This window comes from Alosa pseudoharengus, unplaced genomic scaffold (genome assembly GCF_046254945.1).
Source record: "Alosa pseudoharengus isolate Yale_2024_CS ecotype anadromous, Long Island Sound unplaced genomic scaffold, YU_APseudo_1.1 YU_APseudo_1.1_scf_13, whole genome shotgun sequence".
Lineage (NCBI taxonomy): Eukaryota > Metazoa > Chordata > Actinopteri > Clupeiformes > Clupeidae > Alosa > Alosa pseudoharengus.
Genome location: NW_027468598.1, coordinates 11,688,644 through 11,716,242, shown reverse-complemented (window position 1 = coordinate 11,716,242; position 27,599 = coordinate 11,688,644). Strand labels below are relative to the sequence as shown.

Here is a 27,599-nt window from a genome sequence, read left to right as displayed (position 1 = left end):
AAGGTGCCACAGTCAGAACTTGGCTCTACACTGAGCACACCCATTATCCAGCACAAGTTACATAAAGACTGTTTATTGCCTCAGACAACCTTGGGTTGTTGTGAAGCAAGCAATCAGCTTAAAAGAGGGAAAAAACCCTTCTGAATAAGTTAACTATGAACCATAAAAGACAAAAAGAGGAATACAATTACTTTAAGGTTTTCAATTAAATGTAAATTAAAGTGTAGCCAGATCTTTCCACTGGGGGATCTTAAATTAAAGAGTTTAGGCAAATCTCGCATTTAAATTACATTAAAATTATGCTTACACAAGTTTGCATTGCTCAGGACCCAAATAATAGTTATTTGTTCCAATATACTGTGCACTTCTCTGTAAAAAAAATGTCACCAGGGACGGAAAACAAAATGATTTTCATTTTGGTTTGTTCTGAGCAAAATATTTTTTTGTTCTCGTTCAAGTGTTCCACCCATACAGAAAAATCAAGGGGAAAATAAATTCACATATGCAGCTACATCCAGCTCATACTTGAATAGATACAATATACATAGCCTATAGTACAAGAATGTATGTATGCAAGTATATATATATATATATATGGCGGCGCTTGTGTGGCGGCCGTGGAGCGGTTGATGAGTGTACTAACCCTCAGCCCCCCCCCCCCCCCCCCCCCCCCTTTCTTTTGTGTCGGTACCTTGTATTAGCATGCTTTATGAAGGTTTGGGATAAACTGGTATTTGGTTAATGTGGCAAAGCATTTTAGGTCAACTCCAGTCCACTAGCGTGCAATGGGGTGTGCCAGATCACACTCACCAGGGTAGGCAGGATAAGAGAAGGAGTTGAGGATCCTACTTTGAACTCCATTGTCTCCATGCCTGAACACCTGCCTTCTTTGTTCTTTTCCTTTCAAGGTAAAGTCACGATTTTCTGATGGCTTTTAAACTGATGTTGAATTGTCAATGTGTATTTAAACTAGATGTACCGCATAGCGGTACAAAATATGACCGCCGCTCAGTCCTGTCCATTCCGCGAAAATAAATCATATTAATGAATTTGTCTCCATCTTCTACTCCAACCCCCACTCTTGAAACGTTTGTGTATGCTTGTTTGGAATGTGTGTTTGCACACATTCCGCACACAAAGTAGCCTACTGCCGCTGCAAAGGTGAATAGATTTGTTTCTGGGCCAAAAAATTTGTAGCATTGTTATAAAACCTTTAAAATTTCTAAACAATCACAAGTAGGGCAGTTCATCACAGTCCATCCATTGCAACTGGACTGATGAAAGGTACACCTGTAGGCTACATTGTATTTGGGAAAAGCAGAAGGTAGCAGCATAATGTATTTATTTATTTATTATTAAACAAAACAATCCCTGTCAGTTCCATGCAGTTTTCAACAGCTATCAAGAAGAGAGGTCATGTCATGGATTTTTGTGAATGTTTCTTCTTCTACATATGCATAAATTTAGTCATCTAGTTCAAATGATATTCAGCTTTATTGTCAATGCACAAATTAAATACCAGTAGTCTAAAACAAAATGCCGTTTTACCCAGTGGTGCAAATAACTGACATGTCCAAAAGGGCCTTCATGAAATGCGTTGCGAGACTGTTCATACACATTTTAACGGGCAAAGTTGAAGAGCTGTCCGTTATTGTTTGTGCAAATAATATGCTGATTCATGTTCCCTTGCATTTTGCAACTATGAGGTCCATGGTTAAGCTCAATCTTTTGACTTTCACCCAGCCTAGTCCATGGTATGCGCCCGATAGAAATATTGTTTAATTTTGCGATTGAGATATCCACGCACTGGCGCCCCCCCTGCGACGTGTTCGCCCCCCGGTTTCAGAGCTAAATGCAAAAATGCATAGAGGGAGTTATGACAAAACCGTGACTGTTAACAAACTATAAGCTATATAAGGTAGGCCCTATGCTAGGCCTATTACACAACACTTGTCACTAGGCTATGCTAGCGACCCAAATAAAATCTCCTTTGGAACCAATGGCTTACACCTAGGGATGTAACGGTATGAAAATTTAACCTCACGGTTATAGTGACCAAAATTATCACGGTTTTCGGTATTATCACGGTATTTTTAAAAGTGTGTTCAATATGCACTGCACAAGCACTGATAGGCCTACACACGCTGAAATAGTTTCAAAAAGTGTCCCGTTCAGTTTTTCATGTTTAATTGGCTATGTGCTTATCGCTTAACTTACCCTACCATGACTTGGAGGTTGCTATTACTGTTATTTGGATCCAATGAGTGAGACCAGGCTTGGAATTTCACCATTCTGGGGGCAAGGCCACTTGGCCTTCAGTTGGGCATATTTGGTGGAGGGCACAAAGGCCACATAGGCTATAAAAAATATCAAAGTTGTATAGCCTATTCACTGCAGTAGACCTGCATCACTGTATGAAACATTACAAAAACATGAAACATGACATATTATATAGAACTGCAAATCATCTGAACATCTAATATTTACAGATATCTAGGCTATATTTAACATTTATTTTATATTTGGCCTGTTATGAAATCATGTATTGAACAATTTAAGCACAGTTCAGCTTTAAGAAACTCAAATAGCCTAGATGCATGCTTAGCATTTTGTGATCTACTTTCACAAACTCTTAGTCAGCTGTCCTCTGATTTACCGATATATAGGCGATATTTGTAACATTTATTTTGTATTTGGCCCGTTATGAAATCATGTGGAACAATTTAAACACATTGTAAAACTTAAAGCCCAAATTTGGAGACATCCATGCATGTCGAAATGTACTACAAATTCAAAAGTGGATTACTCTGGAACGGCTAACTGTACAGGGGACTGCTTTACACCTTTATGTTCGGTAAGGTCTGCTGTTTATTCTGATATATGGTTTGTCATGTGTTAAACGAAAGGTTCGTGAAGTATTGCACCGAGAGGAATGGGTAGGGAGATGGACGAAAACCTTCAGTAGAATTTATGATTAAATTTAATTATATTATTTACGTTTCTCGCGAACCGTTCACCACAGCCATTCGCGGCTAACATCGTTTAAAAGCTGAGAAAAAGCTCTTTCATGTGATACTTGTGATGTCTGTGTGATGAGTAGGCTACTTCGCGAGTAGTTCAACTGAGAAGAATAGGTGAATTTAGACGCACTTTCTTTCCTGCGCTGTCACTTTCTCCACTGCGTAAAAGAAATTCATTCAGGGACATCACGGCCAACGCAAGGGGCAAAAACGTGGCCGCCGTGAAATTCCTACCCTGAGTGAGACCAAAGTAAGTGTTCGAAATAAAACTTTAGGCTACTGTGTTCTTCTGATAATGTGAGTGGAATGGATTTAATGTGCACGCAAACATAAAAAGACGCAGAGTGCAAATGATACAGTGCAAGTTTTGCGGTGAAAATGTTCCGCCTTTTAAAATCAGGTCTAATCCAATTCGCAGTTAAAACCATCAATTAGACAACAGAATCAGTAGGGTACCAATTTTGCTTCATTGTACCAGGCCTACTGTAGCTGGGAAGGATTAAACACACGGTTTCAACACCGTGATAATCAACCGTGATAATTATGATATTTCAAAAGAAAACGGTAATTGTTATCGTCAACATTTTTATCACGGTTTATCATTATACCGGTAATCGTTACATCCCTACTTACACCTTACAGTATCAAGCTGCCACCTCTTGGCGAATCACGGAAAGGGCGAATGAAGTGGACACTTCTAAATGGAACCCAACCCACTGTACAGTAGCTCAAGGTCTGTGGCTAAAGCAGCCATAATGAAAGCGTTATCATTGTTTGGATACTTCACACACATGTGTTTTTTAATCGCATAGACTAACTACCAAGCTGGAATCACATCGACTCCCCTCTCACACCCTAAACACGCACTTCGAACAAACAAAAAGCGCATCAGTCTCACGGAATAGCCATAGGCAAAACTGTATCTGACCGGTGTAACGTTGGTACTAAATCATCCATCGCAAAGAATGATTTTTGTAGCACGTGCAACAAATATGTACAGCCCTGCCCTGAATACATCTCAACGTGCGCTCTAAAACATCTGGTTTAAATGGAGATGTAGATCATCAGGGGTGTGTTAATACATCTACATTGCGGCGAGTTGACACAAATTATTCACTTTGACGAATTTATGTAGTTTCAGTTACTTTACTTTGAGCCATGCTCTTCCTTACTTGAATCACCTTTGAAAATAGAGGATTGAAGTAGCCTATATGGGTGTTTGGGAATGAACGTTGACTCAGATGCTTTTTGAGACCTTGAGCAGAAATGTCCCAGCGGTGTTTAGGATGCATCATAGACAGGTTATCTTTCAGGTAGCCTACATATTTTCCATTAAAAAACCATCACGTAGCGAACGTGTTGTGGCTAACTCACTTAGCTCCTGTTAGTAGCCTAGGTTATGGTCATAAGCAAATGAGATGACAGTTCAAAGATACAATTAGTGCTGTTATCGATTTGCTTGGTAGCCTATAAACGCATTTATGGTTTTCTACAAATACATCAATAATCAAATTGGCCTCCATCACTCAACCATGCTAACGGTAACATTATTTTACCTACGTTCTGCTATTGATGCTATTGATAGGATTAACGTAGCCTACCTGCAGTAAAAAACAAGCATGTCCGATAAACATTCTCAGATTTATTTCGGCTTCAAGAGGAAATGGGAATTACATGTCATGCAGAAATCATCCTACCCTTAGACGTTCTCTGCGGTTAACTACTGTAGCCTACAGTCTTGTCCTTGTAGGAAGCGTATGTCTTTCCAACCCACTTTAGATTAACTTCCAACAAAATTACGTCTCACTGCAACGATGCGCCATCTAGTGGACAAACGACTACGTGACGCCAATACTGGAAATGCAGCCAAATTATTATTATGATGAATATTTGGTTTTCCTTTAATCCTACTGAATTTGTAATTATGTATCGGCCGATCTAATTGCCGATACTGATGGTATACGTGCCTGTGTGTGTGTGTGCGTGTGTATATGTGTGCACCACCATCTACAGGCCAATGAGTGTACAGTCACTAAATATACACATAACTTAATTTTTAGACCCCCCCCCATGGATGAAATTCTACGAAACTTGGCATACCCCCAGAGAATGTCAGGTTAATCATACACATAAAATTTGGTGCAGTTCTGAACGTCTTTACTGAAGAGAGGGGCGATTAAAGCAGAATGATATTGCATTTTTAATTTTTTACCGGGGGGGTGCAAATCACAAATGAGTGATTATGGGCTAGGTTGATGTGGGCCCTTGAGACCAACATACCATAAAAATTTCGTCATCCTCGGTGCCACGGTTCAGGTAGTTATTTAGGAAAAACTGCATTTTTTGGGTTTCGGGGGGCCCAGCGCGGAGGGGGAGTGGCCCCCGGGGACCCAACGAATTTTTTCCGTAAAAGTCTAGTGGGGCTACATACCCACCAAATTTCATGTGCCCCGGGTATCGTTGACCAAAATTTCAGGAAGTAGATGACGGAAAAAAAAAAAAAAAACTTTGACAATCCCTATATGACCGCTTCGCTAGCGGCGGTCATAAATAGTCGAATGATGAGAGTTTTGCTCCTCTGTGAACAATATCTATTAAGGTTGCAATGTTTGTTTGAGCATTGTATGAGTAATGAGCTGAGCACATGGTATTGATATGCAGCTTTATCAGTTGATGTTAAGTGCATTTTGGTGACTGGATTTGAAGTGATGATTGTATATTGTGTTGGGAGATATATATATATATATATATATATATATATATATATATATATAATATGTGTGTGTGTTTACATCTATGTAGTGGTCGTGATTAAGTGAGGAGCGCTAGTTTTAATGGTTTTAATAACTTATTCTTTGTCTGTGCAATCGTTGATGTTACTGTATTTGTGATGTGTTAATGGATGGAAATGACCATGAGTCACAAGGATTTAGGAAATTATCCTTTTAATGCATATTTTTATATTGATCTTTAATAAAATGGACTCCATTGTCTCCATGCCTGGACACCTGCCTTCTTTGTTCTTTTCCTTTCAAGTGTAAAGAACTTGGTTTGTGCTGGCCCAAGTTCCCCTAGGCTTGAGGTCGGCTACACCTGCATGGAGAAGACCAAATCAAATTCCTAGTATCTCTGTATACATGGCGAAATAAAGTTGAATTGAATTGAATATGTGGAACCTAGCAATAGCCTAACATATATGTGGATATCTTACATGAACGTAAGGTAGGCCTAAATATATTCAATTAACTTATTTGCACACAGGCAGAGGCAAGAGATGGGTGGGGTTTTGGGGGGCTACCTACCTTCAACTTCAACATATATCACTGTCAATGTAGTCTAGGTCACTATGCCATATGCTTTCTCACCACATAAGTATAACTAGCAGCTACTACTAGTCCAAATGGAAAACGTTTGCTCTGGTTAAGTAGATTGGCGGGGAATATTTTGTAGTATTTTGCCAACTGACTGCATTAGTAATTGTAGGAAAAATTGTAGACTTTTTCAATGGAATGGATGGGGACAACATCTTGCTTAGAAGCTATGTGGTGGAGTGGAGGAAGACAGCCATCGGCCAAGAGGTGGTTGGCCAGTCTTCAAGGCCAAGGTGGTCCAAATCGCTGGTAAGTAGGCTAGTCAGATCTTCACTTTATGCTGAATTGCTTTCATGTAACATTTGCAGAAGTTTATTTCCGAATCAACAATGGTATGGTGGAGCTAACCTTTGCTACTTTCTGTAGTGTTAGCATAAACTAGAAAATGTAATTCCAAGGAATTAAGAGTGCATGAAAATGCAAAACATTATGTAAAATATACTGTACGGTGTAGATATAGTTAACTTACAATGGTTTTGCTCAGGTAATACGGAAGCGTATTAGGGCCACATGAAGAGAAAATATTTTTGAAAATTCTGAGATAAAAGTCAAAATTTTCGAGATAGAAGTCAGAAATATTTTCTGAGACTTCACATTTTCATGCACTGTAATGACATGCCTAGTCTTGTATGCTGCACTGTTTGTAACAGTGACTTTAGCATTTCCCATGGCGGGTTAAATGATTGCAAAAGACATGTTGAGGTGAGTTTAATGAGTGATCCTTTCATGCCTATACTATATGGCTAGTTTTTCTATCTATATTTCTATCTATAGGCCTTCCTTATTTGGTGTACTGACTAGACATCATTGAACAAACATATTAATCTGCATTTCGGTATCTAAGTAGGCTAAATTATTTTTTTTCTGGGGGGGGGGGGGGGGGGGGCTTCGACTTTTGAATAATAGGCCTAATCAGAGAAAGGCTAATCGGAACAATAAATACCATTATTATCCGGTTATCTAAAATTGAAAATAGTGTTTTCACTACGGAACAAGTAAAATTTGATTTCGTTCCCATTTTCAGGTACATTCACCCAAAAATGTTGTTTGTTTCTGTTTTTTGTTTCTAATCCCTGAGCTAAACAGAACAAGAGTGCAGAGCATGGTGTGAGATAAGGCTCTGCCAAAAACCTTAAGGCAAAGAAACCTGAATTTGCTTTGGCACATCACTCTAGCACCTTCACCATTATAGGGCGGGCTCTATGGGGAATCTCTGGGGGCAATTGGCATGGCTTTGTGCACAACCAACGGCAGCACTGTTGGCTTCAGTATTTAACAATACAAATGTGTATTTTCTTCAAAAATTGAATTGAGTAAACTGCATCTAAAACTTCAAAAAGAGATTAATTTTGAGTTTAACATCCAACTTTAAAGGAACCGTATGTAGGATTTTGGCCAAAACTGGTACTACAATAAATTTCAAAATACTGTAGAGCGGTGTACACCGCAGATGTGGTAACTAGAGCAGAGCTGGCAACCCAGATGCCGAAACACTACTGACTTTGTGATTACTAGATATGTGGAGGGTGGCGGATCAGGCTAAAACACAAATATGTAAACATCAACATCAGTTGAGGGCTGCAACTTCACTTTTTTAAATGACGATATCCTGGCCGGACTACTGTTGTCAGTGATAAGTATTTGAAATTAGCATGATTTCCTAATGTCTAGTGACAAATCAGGGTTGTTTTATAATTAATTGAATTACATTTCTTACATACGGTTCCTTTAAGTTTAACTTCAGCACTGGTTGCACCCCTTGGAAATTGAAAGTAAATTCTCTTAAGAATCTATTTGGTGTCTGCCAGGCTAATAAATGACATTTTTTAATATCACAATATCATTTTGAATATCACAGAAAATCCTTTGTGACTCCATTTGTGATAGCTCATTTTCTGTTAACCAAATTGATTTGAAATGTAGACTAAAATATTGTTGTGGAAAAGTAATTTTTGTTGTGCATTGTATTGAATGTATTACTTTTTTGGTGTGGTGGGGTTCATTATTGTTATAAATAGTTTTCTGCAATTAACATTACATTCAGTGGTCTTCATTTGTATTTTTTTGCTTGCATGGGCTTGGTTTTCCAGGTTTCACCTTCTATGGAAGACTTACAGTAGCAGACAAGGTGGCACAATGCATCAAAATAGCGTTTCTCTCAAGTCTCCCCTTCCCATTATCCTCCCATTCCCAGTTCCCTAATCCTCTCATATTTGCATTAATTGTGACTTTCGAGATTGATTAAGTATTTAGCTTCCTGACAGATGTGGTGGTAAACAGTGTCATATGCTTTTGGATCCCATTCACCATCTTCAAAAATGGAAAAAAAGTCTTTCACGCTTATCTGACCACCACATGGCAAAACAACAACACAAAAATCTGTTCAGAGAATATTTACCAAGCCACTTACTCAGAAAAAGGAGTTATGGCATTTCTATTCCAGTATGGAGTTATCTGTGACAGATCATGAATCATTTGTGAATCATTAAGGTGAAGAAGGACTACAAGCACAGGGGACGAAAGATCATCCAAAAAAGTTAATCAAGGATGTTCTACACAAATGATCTTTAAATTGGATTTGGGACGATCAGTGAAATGACCTTTATCTTCTTAAATATGAAAAGGCTTGCTATTCTATTTCACTGTTTTCCATTTACTGTTTTTCCGTTCATCCAGAGAAAAAAAAAATCGCTGTAAATCAAGGACATAATTCTTCAACTTAATCCAACTTTAAGCTCTTTAGCCAATTTAGACTTCTGATAGGTCTTTTGTCTATGGTATCACCCCATAAAAGGTTGACCTCTGATACAAACATTTCATGGTAAAGATATGGACTTTAATGTTGGATACTCATTAAAAAGATACATTAAACACTGAAGTACATGCACAAAACATATAGGGACAAACAGGTTTCTGATAACACTTATGGCTGAAGGCTCCCTTAACTTTGTAACTCACAGGCGTGAGTCCAATAAATATTGTGCTTGCTGCACATAATATAAACATGTGACTTGCTTAGCATCAAATACAGAAGGTATACACTTTACTGTCAAATTAATAAATATTACATATAGAAGCAGACACATAGTGCATGTTGGCGAGCTACCTAAACACAGAATTTGATGCCTTTGGTCAAAGGGCACATTCATAAAACAAATTTATCAAGTGATTAAAATATTTGCCAAGGCCAACTGCCAGGTGCCAACTAATAGATAACTGATAGAAGCATGGGAACAAGGTAGAGATTGAAAGTTTATGTTAACCTCAGATTACAGTCCAATTTAGGTTAGACTATGAACATCAAAATAGGCATCCTATTTAACTGCTGACTGCTGAACGGAACTATGAAAATGTAAAGAGTGATTTACTTCTTTAATTGCGGAAAGATTTTCTCACATTTACCAAGATTCCCCTAAGCCATAACAAACTAGAGTTTGCAGCTAATCTACAGTATAGTTGCCCAACTATTCTGTGCAAGTTATAACCTGATTCAGCCTCTGGCAACTGCTTAAATCAGTTAGACTGAATGAGCCATTAACTTAAATAAAAAAAGGTAATTTACGTTCTGATCAAGGGAAACCACTGACTGATGACAACCACTGACTGATGACTGTCCACACACACACACAAAAAACAAAACTTTCCATGTTTCTCTGACATCTATATAAGATGGATATGCTATCACTTCCACCATGGAGCAGGGGATAAGCTGGAAATGACTATCAAAGGTGACAATCTATAAAAATGACTGAAAACATATTGTGCAAATGTCAAACGGTATTACTTTAAATATGGCTGGCTAAAGTAAACATGTGGCCTCATTTCATGCATGGTTTGTTTCAGCTGAGTCCATCATTTCACTGATGAGACTGATTTTAGGCAACAAACTGTTTGGGGAAACTTTTGGGGAGCTTTTAGAATCAGTTGTGCATGACAACTCAGGCACAATGGCTGACAATACGATACGCGGTCAAACAAGAAAAGCTGAGAGAAAAAAATGTTAACAATAGGCCTTCTGAAAAACCATAAAATGTGAGAACTATGATAAGACAGAGGTAAGAAAAATGCACATAAATAATACCTCAAAAAAGAAAGAGTTCAGTCCCTTTCATAAACTGCTGACAATAAAACCATCCTAGATGTTGTCACTCCATTGCATTGTCACTACTTCATTATTACTTATGGGAGAGTAAACGATCAGCCTGGTAAACTGATCACAGAACAGAAATGGTTTAAGAGACATGTTATATTTTCTGTATCATTACTCTGTGTTGTTTAATAAAGCATGTCTTGGACACATTTGAGTGTATATACCGTATGATGATATAAGGGGTGTATCGATCACTGCTGTGATATATTTTAATATAACTGTATATGCCTGTAGGTACCATCTTTAAACGTATTACTGTGAAAATTGACGTTCAGGTCACAGCTGGATCATGCAAGTCCTGAAGCTCTCTGCGTGTTACTATGATATTTGTGTCATGTTCTCTTTTTGAGGCAACTGTGATTCACTGGTTCTGGTGACACTATTTCCATAGAGGGAGGGGGTAACTTAGGGCAGTGGGAGGGAGGCTGGTAAGGCGGTAGGTTGTTGATTTAAAGAGTGGTGTCTCCATGAAGGAGTATGCTGTCTACTCTTCAGATGGGGAGGTGTCCTCTTTCAGGACTTCTTCAGGGGCTTTCTGGGCAGGAGTCTCCATTTCTCCTGCCTCTTTCTCAGTCTCTGACTGGCTCTCCAAGCCCTCACCTTCACTTTGGAGACTGGAGCCCTCAGTCTTGGGAGTCTCCTGTTCGAATCCCGAGCCTTCCCCCTGGGGTGCTTCGCCCTCATATATGATGTCCTCTGGGTCGGGGGCAGGTGGGCAGAACTCCTCGTCTGGCAGAAGCTGGCGGAAAATCTTCTCAGCCAGCTTGATGGAGAAGTCGCACCCTAGAGTCACGTCGGGGCCAATGCAGACATGCACGTTGCTGGGCAAATCAAAGCCGCTGTTACTGCTGCTGCCGTCCATCCTGGAGGTGTCCAGCATGTTGAAGTACAATGCCCACAACACTGTTGGCTGGCCACTCCTCTCATCGCCCTCTGCAAGTTCCTCGCCGGGGCTGGGGGGCACGTAGAACATTTTGGAAACGAGGGGCTCTAGGTCCTCCAGGGCGGTTCCTTTGGAGGAGCAGGTGAGATGCACCAGGAAGGTACCGGGCATGCAGGTCATGGAGGAGGAGCAGAGCTCGACCATGTGGACTGCTGAGCCGCCCGGTTTTAGAGGAGGAACCGTCAACAGGGAGATCTGTTGCTCAGAATCAGCTGGTAGCACCGACCGGTCAGTGATGAGGACTGCCCTGGAGATGTACCTCTCATCCGTGCTCTTCCACTGTTCTCTCACAAAGCCGTCCTCCACCACAAAATGGGTGCAGCTGATTCGCTGGCCTTGCGTGTCGATAACAGCTTTGCAGCTGTTTGTTTCCTTATCCACTACCAAACACTGGACGGAGTGGCGCAGGCAGTAGATCCCTCCGAACACGGCACTCATCCTGCAAAAGCACTGTGGTATCTCACCTAGACCATACAAGGGGAACAGGAAGGGCGTGTTGCCGTAGCGACCCAGGCAGCGCAGGAAGTGCTGTGTGGCCTTGAGGCCATCCTCAGTACGCGTCTCCTTCGTCACCATGGCGATCGAGTAGAGGACGAAATGTTGGAGGTTCTCCGTGAGCTTCTTCGTTTGGAGGAACTCCCAGAACAGCTGGTCAGACACCTCTTTATACTCTTCTGGATGCTGCTCGAAGTCCAGGCAGAAGGTGAGGAACTTCATCAGCATGCGCTTCTCCACCATAGTCAGCTGCTTGCTGGCGAACACATCAGCCCGTGAACACGGCACCTGTTCCACCCTGCCGCTGCGGTAGGTCAAGATGCGGGTGACGATTTTGAACTCGGTGTAGCGGCTGACTTTGGACTGGATCAGGAGATCGACCAGGCTGCCGCGAGAGTAGATCATCTTGGACACCAGGTCAATGTTGAACCTGCGTCCTTCCTTCACTAGATGAGCGTAGGTGATTTTCTTCTTTTTCACCTCCTTAACTGGACTTGCTGTAGAGTCCTCTTGTTGGTCCTTCTTTTCCTCCACCTCATCTTCTTGGCTGGCATCTTGAGAGACTCCTTCCTCTTGAACATCTACTGGGGTGTGTTGAGTTTCACCGGTGGCTGCGGTTTCCTGTGTGACATCAGGACTGCCTTCCCCCACCCCCTTTGTTCCCTCTTCAGGTTCTGCGAGTGAAGGTGCTGCCTCAGCCACTTCTTCCTTTTCCTCCTCTTCAGCCTCTAAACTGGCATAACAGAAAACCTCTAGGTTGGCGATGAAAGAGTCATCAGCACTGATGAGCAAAGCCTCCTCCCCGTCAACCAGTTTATTTCTCCACTCTGCCCCGTCATCTTTGCTCTGGGCTCCCTGCTGAGCCTTGTGCTCCTCAATCCAGGACAGCAGGCTGTTGAAGTTGAAGCCAGCCCATTTGCTTGAATAGTAGTTCCGCCGGTCAATGTGCAGCACCTTCTGCCCCACCCTGGAACAGGCTGATGCTATGATAGACTCTGTGAGGCCCGTGCCAAGTATGACAACATCAAACTCAGATGGAAGGTTGTCGGATGCCATCTTCAATTTAAGACCTTTGGCAAAGACAGAGTAAAGGAAAAGATGAATGATAACAGAATGTTATAGTTAACCACAAACTCCACTACCCTAATGTTACATAATATCAGAGACGGTTGATAAAGCATATGTTAAGAATCTTTGATAATATTAAACCACGAGTGGAGACATCATAGCATTTCCCAGAATCACGTAAAAATTACAAAGCCAATTAAAACATTTAAATCCCTGTTTAATTTATAAAACTATGGTGGCCTTACTTTATGATTGGTCGTGTGAACATGCATTCAAAACATGTAAGTATATGAGCGAAATGGTGTATATGCAATATATGCGTGTTTTTGTTCATGTCATGTCCACTTCCGGGGAGAGAGACATTAGCTAGAGTAGTTAGCATTTGGCACACGACTATCACGCGCCTAGTTTAAATTTCGCAAAGTCCACCAACCCTAGAAGTCTGGGTCGTTTAGAAGTCGCATTCGGACATCTAGTAGCAACGTTATAACGTAGTAAGTTACAGACAAAACGCACGGACGTTACGCTGAAACAAGGAGATGAAAGATTAAAACGATTAGCTAGCTAGCTAGCCACCGCAAGCGAATCATTTCGCCAAACAGAATAATTCGCAACTTTAAACATCTAGATCAAAACGTCATGGAAGATTCCGACACGAATGCAATACTTCCTGCCGAAGAAGATTCGTCTCAAGATAATTATAAATCAACAACAACTCTTTGTCCGACATGTAACATTATTGGTGATAACGTAATTTGCTCAACACCTCCACCGTATTCATGTATACTTTTAGTTTCTGTTGAACCTGTTCTCTTTCTTTCAATGTTTTCATTGGCACTTCAGATGCCACTTTATACACAATACCTGTGGGATCGCATTAGTGAAGATATGGGGTACAACGGGACGAAAACCGGAGAATGTCACAACAGCACTGGGCCTCCCGATCCTCTTGAAAAGGTGCGTAACATGTAAACAAACTGGATAGTTTCTTCTACGGAAGCCGACGTGTGTCCCCCGAACGACATTCACAACGCATTGCCAGTTAAGCAGGCTAGGCTTAGATTTCCATATCCATATCTGTTTGGTGTAGTTTGTGATTTTTGACAAAATATGTATAACACTGAACTTCTTTCAATTTTTAGTCTAGATAGAAACACCTCAATCTAAGAATGCTACTATGAATACACCCTATTGCTAAATAATCTTGTAAAAGATTGTTTCAGAAGTACTTCAATAATCTTAGATCCTAGATACAGTCTTTTTGTTAATAGCAAAAGCTGCAAACTGCACTTGCATAAACACAACATGAATGGAACAAAAAAAAAATATTTATTTTCCTAGGAGGTGGAGACCATGACTGCGCATTGGAATTTGTACATCAACTTGGGAGGCTTTTTCGTCAGCCTTTTCTCTGCCACTCTATTTGGGGCCTGGAGTGACTGTACTGGCAGACGCCCAGTTCTGATCTTTCCCAGTCTCGGCCTGGCTGCTCAAGCTGCTGTTTATTTAGTGGTACTATACCTGAAGTTACCTGTGGCTTGGTTCCTCTTGGGGAGATTCTGCAGTAGCCTCACTGGGGACTTTAACACCATCCTCGCCGGCTGCTTTGCCTATGTGGCCGACACAAGTGACAAAGTCTCCCGCACCTTTAGAGTGGCCATACTGGAAGCCTGTATAGGTGTGGCTGGCATGTTCGCAAGCATCATTGGGGGACAGTGGCGACGGGCACAAGGGTAGCCTGTGTCCTTTTTTCCACCTTTAATTAGTTAATTATGACATATCTTTACAACTTTTACACACTTTATACATTTAATTTATACATTCTTAATTACTGTGTGTTTGTTCTGTTTCAGGTACATCAATCCATTTTGGCTGGTACTGGCCACCAGTCTAGCATCTGCCCTGTATGCCTACCTGTTTGTGCCCGAGTCTGTGGTTCCTGACCCCGGGGCCAGACTGCTCACCACTAAGCACCACCGGTCCGTTTGGCGGCTCTTCAGCACCCCAGGGCAGGGGGACCGCCGGCCAAAGTTGTGGCTCTACTCCCTCTGCTTCTTCATCGTGGTCACCGTGCACTTCGGGAGCCGGGACCTGTACGTGCTGTATGAGCTCAGCGCCCCGCTGTGCTGGGGCCCCGAGCTGATTGGCTACGGCTCGGCGGTCCAGCACCTGACCTACCTGAGCAGCCTGGTGGGGCTAAAGGCCATGCAGTGGTGCCTGGAGGACTCCTGGGTGGCCATTGTGGGGCTGCTGTCCAACATGTGCGGCCTGGTGGTCATCTCTGTGGCCAACACCACTGCACTTATGTTCACAGGTAACGTTACCTAAGTTTGTCAGACATACTAGGTGGCTGGGTACTGTGATTTATGTTAAATCACATAAATCCACAATTTCCCCTTGGGGAGTAATACAATGATTATCTGTCTTTCTATATCTATCTATCTATCTTGAAGATGCAGTATGTGATTCCAGTAAATGTTTGTAATATTTCAATACAACAACCAAAAATGGCACACCTCGCTTTTCTGTTCCTAAAGCAACATTTTGATTGGTTGGTTGATTGTTTATGCCTGTGCTTATTTCCCACTTCCTGTCAGGACTGTATACTCTCTACAGGACTGGTGCACTCTCACACTGAATAGACAGCTAGAAGGCCGTGACGAGTGCTTAGCTGAATCTGACAAAAAATGTATTCGATTAGAATCACAGACAACACCTTTTACATGTTTATTTCACTTATTCAGCTTCATAGAGTACAGAGTACCTAACCTGGCCCTAGCCAGATGAATTTCGCTCCGCCTAGCTCCACTCATCCATCTGGAACCGATCCATTGAAGTTTTGCTTCAGAAGGCTGGACCTAATCAAAAAATGCTTGCATATGATTGAATAAGCCACTTGTCCGTCATCTATTGACGTGCTACTTCTCTCATCGAAGCCAACCCGTGACGCTGATAACAGTCTCACAGTCGCTTCTACGCTATGTCACATCTATGAAACTCCCGCCCTGCGTCCTGATTGGCTAAACCATAAAGTTGGTTGGAGAAATCACTCTCAATGGAAGAGGTTCCAGATGGATGTGAGTGAAGCTAGGCGGAGCTAAGCGGAACGACATTCATCTGGCTAGGGCCAGGTTACAGAGTACCATCACCTGGTGAACTTTAAAACTGTGAAGGTTTGAAAATGACAATGATCGTGTTCACTTCTGTCACTATGCATATATTATCCTTCCAATGGAATAGACTGCTCCGATGGGACAATCATTTAGTTATGTTTGGTTTCATGAAGGATAAACATCTGCACGAAGAGATAATGATAGCAGCTGATTATGCTCCATCACTTGCTGACTGAAGTTAAAAGAGCCGACAAGAGTTGTTCTGAAAGTAAATAAATGACCTAATGCTATCTACTGTTATCTCAGTGCAGTGCATGGCAGGAAATGTACAGATAAAGCCGCATCTCAGTCATACAGGCTCACGTTTTTATGACTTTCCGTTGTCAGTGTTGGCTGACTATTGAAAGGAACATCCAGGGGCAAAGGTTGAGGGCCTCAAGCTGGGGCATGAATTTAACTGAAATACTCTCCTCCTCTGTTTTGCCACCTAGTGGTCTCCCTTTGCAACAGTACTGACATTTTAAATATATAAAGGCAACTGGTCAGTTGTTTAACAAGTTTTGTATGTTTTAGAAGCTATTTAAAATAGTGGGACAAATAGCCATAGAAGGAAATAAAATCCCTTAAAAACCCTCCACTGTATTGTTTATGTGACTACATTGTTCTACTCTTTTAGAATCAAAATCAAAAGAATATGGAAATGTAGGCTACAGTATGTCTTTCCATGAGTCTGGCACATTGGAGGGGAGGGTGAATGGAGGGTGGCAATGGGCACTTGTCATGGCGTAGTCTTGCAGATGTTCGTAAAACTGCTAACACCTTTACCATGTGTTTCTCAGGCTATGGACTCTGTTTCCTGTTCATGGCTTCAACCCCAGTTTTGCGATCAAAGGTCTCGAAGCTGGTGGACCCTTCTGAGCAAGGTAAATGAAATTGTGGGGACATGAGATTTTTTATGTTTTAAGCACCAAAAGTAATGCCATCCAATTTTATATTTTTTCTTGCATTAATCCTTCAGTTTGGTGTAGATCAGCTTGGTGTGAGTTGTTATTGATGCAGTACATGTGTCTGAGGTGAACTAACACCTGGGGCCTCATTTATAAAAGGGTTGCGTAGAAACCATCCTTCATTTGATCTTAGATCATTTCTAAAATGATCGTACGTGTGATTCAGAGAACACGAACGTACGCACAAAAAAACGTGCGTACGCCACCCTTCCAGATGTGCCCATTATAAATCACAAATGAACGTCAACTTGTGCGCAGCCGGATGGTTTTAGGTCTCCGCCTTGTAAACACCCCCTCATCAATATCATTAGCATATGTTTTAATGAAATCAATGGCCTAAAAGCTGTAGCCTATGTAAAATTATATATTGAAAACATTGTATAGGCCTAGCCTATGCCATCTGATGTTAACTAGCCTATATGCGTCAGTTCGAATAGCTTAACTAATTATGTTTTTTTCCAGCAAAGCTTTCTGGAAAGAGATCGTATGCATCCATTGTCCTCTGCTCGCTTTCATTCCTTTTGCTTGCAGTAATGTGAATAATCAACATTTAGTAGCCTATGTTTAGGCCTACTTTGTTTAAAAAAAAATTTGCGTAGGCCTACCTTATGAAGGAAAGACCTAGGCCTACAGCATAATCCTGTACGTTATGGTACAGTAGGCTACTGTACGTTTCCAATATGACCCAGGGTAATATGCTGATTTAGTCTACAAAACAGAGGAGTAAATTAAGCGTGATATGTCATGTAGGCTTAACGTTTCTTTTAGGATAGGCTATGTTTTTGCTGAAAAAGTAGCCTAGTTCGCCGGTCAATATTCATTCATTCTGCATATCTTTGATATGGTTTTCTTTCAATAATGTCCAATGGCTTAAACATTGTCCTTTATTGTTTGCTTTAGGCCTACCTTTATATTTTACCAACTCACGTATTGTCAAAAAAAATAAACAGGTGCGCGCTCTGCACCAACTCCGACGCAACACTAAATATGAAGATGCCAGAGGATAACTTCCGTCCCTTGGTTGTGTAGGCTATACTGTATATGATATAAAATATCTATAGCACATTGTATAGCTTACATTCAAATATTACCATTCTGTTACGGAGCTGGGAATAGGCGTAGCCTATGCTATGAGCGCAAATTAGGATGTAGTGGAGGCTAAACGCGAGTAAACGCAGTTTATCCACCTCTGCAATTTCAGAAATAGAGTTTAGGCCTACCCACCTCTTAGTTTATCCACCTCTCAAAAGAGTTTATTCACTTTTAACATTCAAAACTGTACAATCCAATACTATATATATATATTCCCAATACTGTACATTAACCTCCACTATTATCAAACATGTTCGAATGTGTTTTTTAAAAATCCGACACCGCATGGCGCAGTCCAGAATTCATAGTTCACCCACCTCTTATTTTACCACTACATCCCTGGCACAAATGTACTTTTCCTCTCCTAAACGAGGGCAATTGGACATTTTATGGTCAATATTAGATTGGTGAGAACACCAAATATACTAGATCACGTATGTTTCAATCATTCCATCGTAGGTCTTGGTGTTTTTTAGATATTATGAAATAAGTAAGCTATACGTTTTTTCACTTTCTTAAGTGGGCTATAGTTCTCATTAGCAGTTTTATGCTAAACCATGAAACATTAAGCTGCGTCCAAAAACGTCTTTAAAAATCTTCTGATATTGATCATGCATATGGCAAAGAAAGACATGAGATCGTTGGTCTTGGAATTTTGAAAATGCATCGCACTTGGACCTCAGATTACTTGCAGTACCCCGGCATTACCACAAGGAAATGGTCGTACGTCAAGTTTGAACCTGACGTGGAGATAAGCACTTTTCCACGTCAAAGACGGTTTTTATAAATCTGAGCGTTGGCATGGATTTGAGCGTACGCACGGTCTAAGATCAAATCTGTGCGTAAGAACGCTTTATAAATGAGGCCCCTGGTTGTCTGCAGGGGCTCTGTTTGCATCGGTGGCTTGTGTGGAGGGACTTTGTTCCCTGGTGTCTAACGGAGTCTTCAACTCCCTCTACCCTGCAACCCTACACATCATGAAGGGCTTTCCCTTCCTCTTTGGTGCCATACTCCTTCTACTTCCTGCTGGAATAATTGGGTGAGGCCATTTGAACCCCTTCATGCAATAACTACTCTGAGATGCACACCTGTCCATTGTAGAACACAATGATTGAATGGCACAGTCATTGACCAGAAAAAAACAGCTCAGTTTTCCAGACTGTTTCAAATCAAATTAAATGTTGGCACAATTTTGAGTTTGGCACTCCTTGTACGCTCTCATATCTATTTTAACTGGTTTCTGGTCTCTGGCATCTAAATGAATATGTTCTTGTTTCTGTAATGTTTGTTTGGCTTCAGTATTGTGGGTTTGGTATGTGATTATTCAGCATAGATGTTTGATAAACCGAATTGCCCCTGGGAGACTAAAGGTATCTGAACTAAACTGAACTGATATTCCTTCATATTTTGAGATTGACTATAACTAATTTGTTTTGCCTAAAGAAATTCTTCTTGAATTATTCATCCAATAGAATTAGTATTTCAGTGGCAACTTCCCATGTGACGGTCGTGCTGTAGGGCAAAATTTCTTACTAGAGTGCACATCCTGTATGCTTTTCTGTAACTTACTGAGTCTGAAGGGCGATGATTATGACTTTGCAGGACACTTGGCTGCCAGCAAAGGAGGATGGAGAACACAGAAAGTTCCGCAGTGTCTTGAGGCTGACCAAGAGTGAAGCGTGTTCCAAAGAGTCTGTCAAACTCAGGACTTAGCTCTGTGAACCATACAGCGGTACATACAAGTGCATCTCAAAAATTTGAATATTATGGAAAAGTCCATTTCCTTGCTCATAAAGGCTCAGGTATTCTGACATAGCTGATTAGAGGTCTTCTCAGGTCGACATTTCTGTATTAAAAATATATGTGTGTATATATATATATATATATATATATATATATATATATATATATATATATATATATATATATATATATATATATATATATATATATATATATATATATATTGAGATACTGAATTTTTGATTTCCATGATCTGTAAACCGTAATCATCAAGATTAAAATAATCAAGTGCACTAACATAATGTGTTAAAAAAATGTGTATATGTTTTAAGTGCATATTTTTATGTGCGTGCCTTAATTTTGACTTAAAATGCTGCCATAGTTTTTTCTTATCATATTTAAATTACTGTATAATGATTGAAGGCTACCATTAAAGTATTGTTTTTTTGTATTTAAAATTATGACAAATTATGATTTTACCACACTTGTTTGTAAAATAATCTGGGTCCTCTCGCTCAGACATCTAATAGTGGGATTAGACGCACAGTAAATAATGTACCTTTAATACACCTTAATACATAAATAATGTACCTTTCCTTTCAAAATCTTGTGAACACAAAATAAAAAAGTTCTAAAAAAATAAGTCTTTATGATTTGAACTGGTAATTAAACTTGAGTTAATGTAAGTGATTATCTAACAGTATGTCTCTATTGCTGGTGAATAAAACCAGTGACACTGAGATTAGGGTCTAGACATATCATCAGCAGATTGCCTGAGGGCTCCCCCATAATCCCTGGTTGAACATCTATTACACGGGTAATGTGCTTGGGTAAGACTGACCCAGCTGATCTCCCTGAAGTGGACTCCAATAACATCTCAACAACATACATGCTCCTGGAACAGACAGAAACCCATCAGTGTGGCTTTCAGAGGGTGCAGACCACTCGTGGTCATCTGTTTCCGTATGTCGAGCTGTAAACTTATACTCCAGTCACAACACAGGACTTGAGGAATGAGGGAGAGAGGAAAAGGCACAATGGATGTCATCATGTGGATGTGACAGAGCACAGAAGGTCTGTCTGTGTTTACCCACAGTGTGCAGTGGCCGAACGACCCACAGGGGAAGAGAGGAAGGGGCCAGTGACGTATCACATGCTTCCTGTTAACCTCCAGTGATGTGTCGCCAGAGTAATGTTAACAGCCACAAGCTGTCTGACTGTGTTGGATTGAGATGGAGACCTGATGTCACAAAGGGTTTACATTTTTAATGTTATAAAGAAGGATCTCTTTTTATTGCTCCCATTGGGTCTGGCGAACAATTTATCATTTTTATTATTATCTTTGAATTTTACAGCACTGCAAGATTACATAATGTCCAAGTCTTATCTTTCTTTTATTAAATGTTATGCACAAACCTTTGTATTGACATTTGATTTTTATATTTGACAGACAAGAACAGCAACAATTGTACATTAAGGCAACGGAACCAAGCCCAACATGGCTAAAGCCTATAACATTGTTTGGGAAACTACAATAAATTCCCCTGACAATGACTGGTATTGTATTGTGCCATAAGTGGCAGTTTTCTTTATTTGCACTTGCACTTATCATACATTGTGTGACACTGGTTATCTACATAGCTGGAGAGTTTTCCACCTCTGTGAAAGTACTGCAAAACTATATGGCGTGGTTTGTGGAGGCCAGTTTCTCTCTTGGTAAATACTGCACATTGTTCCATTGGCTGATAGGTTTGAGCATTAGTAGACTGATATGGCCTCAGCACGGCCCGACATCAAGCACAGAAGTATTTTCACAGTGATACTGACAGCCTTAGTCATCATTACAGTTACATTTTGTACTATATACAATTTCCTCTAAAGGGCAATCTCTACTCAGTACACTTATGTGCATGGCAAGTGTATTATATTATGATTATATGTAAGCTATGTGCTTCAGAACTTCATGCCTCATGTTTGAATAATCCCTTCATATATCATTTGACTTTGCTTTCCAAACTGATAATATTCCTATATTCACAAAGCAATGTCTAAAGACTATCTAACTTACAATCTGCATGAATAGGATGGGATAGAAAAAAGCATGCTGGTTACTGTAAAGGCACCTAAAAAAAGATCTTGCTCGTACACCCTCTTTATAGAACCATTACCTACCTAAAGAGATTGTTCACAGCAATCCTTGACATGGAAAATGACTGCGGTTGTGGTAAAATAAAGTACAGTTATTACTGTTATTAGTAGAGCATTCCTCACAGAAAGCATCAGTGAGTGGTGACAAAAAAAGTGTGTTGTGTATTCCTGAGAGGTAGGCAGCACATCCTTCTCAGATCACCCGAGGTTATTGGAACGATAAGGTATTCAAAGCATTCATATAAGAGACTGGACCCCTGAGCTCTTCATATTCTACCTGGTCTAGAGGCCAACTTTGAACGATAAGGTTAGTAGGAGTGAAAGCCAAAGGTGGAACTTCCAGGACAGAAAGAGTTGAAACCCCTTCCAAATTAGTTCAATCTGGATTTGCTTTATAATACAACCAAGGGGGCAAACAAGCTGAACAAGATAAGATGATAAGTTCAGTTAGGGTAAAAACATGGGGGGGGGGGGGAGACTTCCTCAACCAGGATTCTTCCATCTCTGCTGTTAGTTACATGCAGGTGGACGGAGAGGTTGACTCTAAGCTACTGTTAAAGGAAGGAACAGAATACATAGGGCTCTTTGCATGATGTTACAGAGGCCACACGAAATATACCTTGGACCATGTGCACCCTGTCCTGGTGGGCGATCTTTAGATCTACTCCTGCTTCGGTAACTCTGGGTCCTTGGCTCTGTCCAGCTGGTCCTGGCTTGGGTTCCCCTTGAGGAAGCGCAGGATCTTCTCTATGGTTGCCTCCTGATACTCATGGGACCATCTGTGCATTTCGAGACAGAGGGAGTTGTATTGTAAAGCTGATTTATTAGTGACAAAAGAAAACTTTAATAATAATTTAAAAAAAACACAGAGACTATTTAGCAAAAATAGCTGCATGAACTCATATGACAATAATGTGTGTGGAATGAAAAACATAGTCTTTAATGTTACACTGCTACATGTTCAAAGCTGACTTACTTGATACCATTGAAGTTGAGGATGGAACTCATATCATCTGGAAGAGATTTGGGATCAGGCCACAGAAAGTTATCTGTGACCGGAACAATGTTCTTCTTCCCACTGAGAGCAGTGACAATCTCCTGCATGGGTTATGGCAGCCTTTTAGTCATTCTAGCAGATAACCAGATGTCACATGGTGTCATGATACAATTTAAAAATGGGGAAATGAGATTTAAAGAGTGCAATAAAACCGCCACAACCGTCCCCATCTGACCTTGTGAACCCAGTCCTTCATGGCTACGTCGCCCATGCATTTGTCCAGGGCGTTGGCCGAAAGGACCAGGATGAAGTTGCGTGCCCGCTGCACACTCTGGATCAGCTTCTCCTCAAAGCGACCAGCCTCCAGCTTCTCCACGTCGATGAACACACTGTAGCCACGCAGCTGAAGATGCACCTTCAGCAGACTACGGAGATGGAGCGAGAGAGGGAGAAAAAGACGGAGGGTGGGGGGACCAAAGAGGACGGGGGGTATAGGAGGGAGTTTTAAATAACAAGTAATATCACCTCAGATACAAAAGAGGTGATCTCATTATAAAGTCTACACAGTACATCTTATTGTAGTTTTTGCTTAATGGCTGGTAACTAATAGTACCCTGGCATGTAAAGTGTGAAGTGATTCCAGAACTTTAACGAAAGCATGGATGACAATGTCAAAATGATATGAAGGAAAAAATGACATAAAATATAACAACAAAACATACCACTGAAGAACTAATGATCCAATGAAAATGATATCAAATATTTAAGATTTAAAGGAAAAATGTGACATAACCAAAACAAAAAGATAACAACAAAAACCCTAAACCAAGTTCAAGTAAAGATCGCCCCCTGTTTGGCAACCTTCTGACCTGGCCAGCTGGGACCCGGTGGTGCGGCGGTAACTGATAAAGACGTCTGGGCCGCACGGCTGTGCGTCGGTCAGGCAGGCCTTTTTGGGGTGGCGCAGCGCAGCCAAGATTTTGGCCCTGTGCACCCCATTCTCAACACTGCAGTCGGTGCGGAGCTGCTCGTCGGTGATGTGCACAATGTTCTTACGGTCTACGCCAGACTGGACCAGGCCGTAGGTGTACTGGCGGAAGCGCGGGTCCACGTCTGCCAGCCAGTCGGCCAGGTTGTTGGGGTCACATGTGGAGTAGTTGGCGTAGGTCTTCAGAACACGAAGGTCTCTCAGAAATCTGCGGTCAAACAGACACAGCCCGTGAGGATATAAAAACTGCCCGCATACACATGAACTCTTAAAGGGGTTTCACAGCACATTTTTTGGGACTGTAGACAAGTACCTTTTGCGAGTGAGCCCTGAAGACATGCCCAGATCATTGTGCAGGTCCTCAGCTGTAATGTTTAAAAGCAGGTCTCCATCCACCTGCAACTCCTGAAAAGGAAACACAACACTGAGGAAAAGAGTCATAGTGACGAACAACATCCTGGCATGATATTGATTTACTTAACTGTGCGTTTGCTTCTGCACAAATTACTGGCAGATCACCACATAGTTAAAGAAAATAAAGAGAAAGTCGCACACTCTGCTCCACGTTTTAATGTTGAAGTGACGTTTCGGCCGTCTAGCCGTAACGTCACTTCAACATTAAAACATGGAGCAGAGTGTGCGACTTTCTCTTTATTTTCTTTAACATTTGTATACACAAGAAGCCAGCACCTCAGGAAAGACTTCATTGGTGTGCGATAACTCTTTTTTTCTAAGATCACCACATAGTGGCAGATCACCACAGAGGAGGGTACATTTTCTGCCAAAAGTTTTTAAGAAATGCGAATGACACACAGTTCCAGCTACAGCTGTTCAGACCTGAAAGCGCTCAGTGTACGTGCTGAAGCCAATCTGCTGCAGCCATCTTTGCACCTCCCCACTCTTCCAGTTTGGCACAGAGGAGAGGATGTGGCGCGGCACTTCTTCTCCCATCATGCCCAGGGCTCGCTTGGCAAGGGAGCAGGCAGTGGCGTTACTGGAGTACATGACAATCCTCTTCAAGCTCTGCACAGCACCAATCTCTTGGAAAATCTAGTTGAGGAGATATACACCATAAGATGTGCTTATAGCAGACAATTACAAATACACTTCAACTTCAAGAATATTATTCACAGAGTGAATACTCACAGTATTCAGTGTAAACATAAACAGCATGTTGCATCACTTGGCCGGGCAGGAGCTCACCTTGGTGTTACGCTGCCGTGATTTGATGCTGGACTCCACGCACAGGTAGAAGGCGGCGATGCACTTCCCCTCCAGGCGTGTGCCGTCCAGCAGGGGCAGCAAGTGCTGCAGGTCAGCAGCTGTGCGGCCCTGCATGCTGTCCGTGCTGTCCAGCAGGCTGCGGGCGAACTCGTCCGGGTCCAGCGAGGCGATGAAGGGCTCCACCAGCTCCAGCGTGCCCGACTTCACCACCTCCTTCTCGATCTCTCGGTTTGCGGCCAGCACAGCCACGGCCAGGCAGGCGTAGAAGCGGATGAGCTCGTCCTCCTTGGAGAAGGCCAGTGGGAAGAGCCAGTCGGCCGCCTGCTTCTCGATCATGAGCCGCTGGCACCGGTGGCCGCCGTACATGGCACAGTTGGCCAGCGCCACGGCGCAGTGGCGCAGCACGGTGGGGTCCGTGCCACGGCACCAGAAGAGCAGCGCGTCCAGGGCGCCGTTGGAGATGAGCTGGACGGATGTCTCCTCTGTGTGCTTGAACATGTGCTCCAGGATGCCGGACACGCTGCGGGCAAGCTGGGCGTCCTCTTGGGACCGAGTCAGATTCAGGATCACGCCCAGACCCATGCGTGCCACATAGTCTCTGAAAAATGCGGAGATGCCATGCTCTGATTAGGCCTATGCTTTTTTGCCAAGCTATGAGTTATAAACGTGACAAGTCATGGAAATATATTCACCTGATGATTACAGATATCCTACCTGTTTTCTGCGACCAGAATCTGCTCCAATAACTTGGCTGACTCATAGGTGATTTCCACAGCAGGTGAGTGGAGATGCTGCAAGAGCAGCTCCAGACCACCATCCAGTCGTATCCTGTTGCATATCTCCTCGGCGACCTGACGCCCAAGGGCAGGTAAAACCCAGGCTTCCTCTACTAGCTGGTAAATCTCAGCGATTGCCCGGCGGGTCTCCTCCAAATCAGCGGTGTCCTTGGCTGATTTTAAGGTTTTGACAGCTGATCGCAGTGCTGGTAGAGAACCATCCAGCACTGACTGTACATCAGCTGTAATGCCCGGCGAGACAGCCCTCGGGTCAGGGGCAGGGCTCGATTTCCGGCTTTGGAGGCGACTGACATACTCAGGAACCGTGAGTCTGTCGGAACTGAACATTGATAAATATCGGCAGAGCTTACTGATGTATACGAGGAGAGATAAGAACATCTAATGGGCTAATTGTTTACACGAGACAGGCGTGCCACTGAAACCAACGATAAAACGAACTGATATAACATTTCAAAAAAACCAGCCTACTTTGGAGGTTGATACATCACACATCCTCCCCAAAAGAAATTGATTCTGATGCTTGCTATTGGAGAATAGCCTATGACAGACAGATCATCACAAGGAAATATTTGCTCGGAATCGGAGGCCTATCATCATAGTCTAGTCTAGACTACCTACCTGCTGCTGCTACCAACCTCGGCGTTGTTTACCTCTTAAATATGTGTCCACGACGTGGACAAAGTCCATGCATTACCAAACAATAGTCTACTGAATAAAGGTCTGACCATAACAGCAAGACAGAACGCTGCGTAGAAGTCGCCCCCTTCAATTCTGACAAAAAATGATGTCCCGGAAGACAAACAGCTGAATGTGACTGACTCTCTCTCTCTCTCTTGCTAGGTCTAGCTCACACAAACAAAGAAAGCAGATTAATCCCTAGTCGGCGAGTGTCTTTTATTTAATAGAAGAAGCCAGAGTAGTGCTACAGTTTGCGTCCATGTATGTGCACAATTATTAGTAAACTAAATTTAGATACGGTTCTCATAGTTTTGCGTACCCTGGATTTCTCAGCATCCTCCCTGCTAGGACCGCCTTCCACTGATACCTCGGCCCAGATAAAGAAATCTCCCTTAGCAACATGCCGAGCTGAGCGTCTAGATATCTCCCTGTTGCTCTGCTGCCCCCAGCGGATGGTTAAAGGTGCAGCCCATTTAACAGCGAGTGTGTTATAGCGCTCAAGAGTTCATAGTTCATCAATGCTCCTCTGTCGAATCGCCCAGAATTGCCAGTTGTAGGGTAGTTTGAAATAAGTTAGACCAGAGCCATATAAAGGTACCTTTATATGGCTCTGAGTTAGACATTTGGAATTTGTGGTGTAGGCGTTTTATTTGCTCTATAATTATCAGTGATCCTTTAGTTTAAAATATCACTTGGTGATTGCTCAAGTACTGCATTATCTGTGTGACGGACTGAGTGCACAAATATGTATGTCCCATATAGGTT

At 41.9% G+C, this 27,599-nt stretch overlaps 3 protein-coding genes across 3 annotated transcripts; 1 reads left to right on the top strand and 2 right to left on the bottom strand.

Moving 5' to 3' along the window:
* Window positions 1-9,205: 9,205 nt before the first annotated feature.
* Window positions 9,206-14,009, bottom strand: LOC143121657 (rab proteins geranylgeranyltransferase component A 2-like). The gene is made up of 2 exons (XM_076282156.1): window positions 13,912-14,009; window positions 9,206-13,049 (listed from the first exon to the last, which is right to left on the bottom strand). Exon 2 carries the CDS (start codon window positions 13,033-13,035, stop codon window positions 11,026-11,028), a length of 2,010 nt encoding a protein of 669 aa, XP_076138271.1. The 5' UTR covers window positions 13,036-13,049; window positions 13,912-14,009; the 3' UTR covers window positions 9,206-11,025.
* On the top strand, window positions 13,687-20,122 carry slc46a1 (solute carrier family 46 member 1). Its single transcript, XM_076282157.1, has 6 exons — window positions 13,687-14,004; window positions 14,389-14,780; window positions 14,901-15,361; window positions 17,000-17,083; window positions 19,142-19,298; window positions 19,862-20,122. Exons 1-6 carry the CDS (start codon window positions 13,687-13,689, stop codon window positions 19,917-19,919), a joined length of 1,470 nt encoding a protein of 489 aa, XP_076138272.1. The 3' UTR covers window positions 19,920-20,122.
* A 1,240-nt stretch (window positions 20,123-21,362) lies between these two features.
* Window positions 21,363-27,108, bottom strand: sarm1 (sterile alpha and TIR motif containing 1). Its single transcript, XM_076281499.1, has 8 exons — window positions 26,074-27,108; window positions 25,339-25,957; window positions 24,973-25,185; window positions 24,449-24,540; window positions 24,017-24,343; window positions 23,383-23,572; window positions 23,127-23,248; window positions 21,363-22,929 (listed from the first exon to the last, which is right to left on the bottom strand). Exons 1-8 carry the CDS (start codon window positions 26,532-26,534, stop codon window positions 22,812-22,814), a joined length of 2,142 nt encoding a protein of 713 aa, XP_076137614.1. The 5' UTR covers window positions 26,535-27,108; the 3' UTR covers window positions 21,363-22,811.
* Window positions 27,109-27,599: the final 491 nt, after the last annotated feature.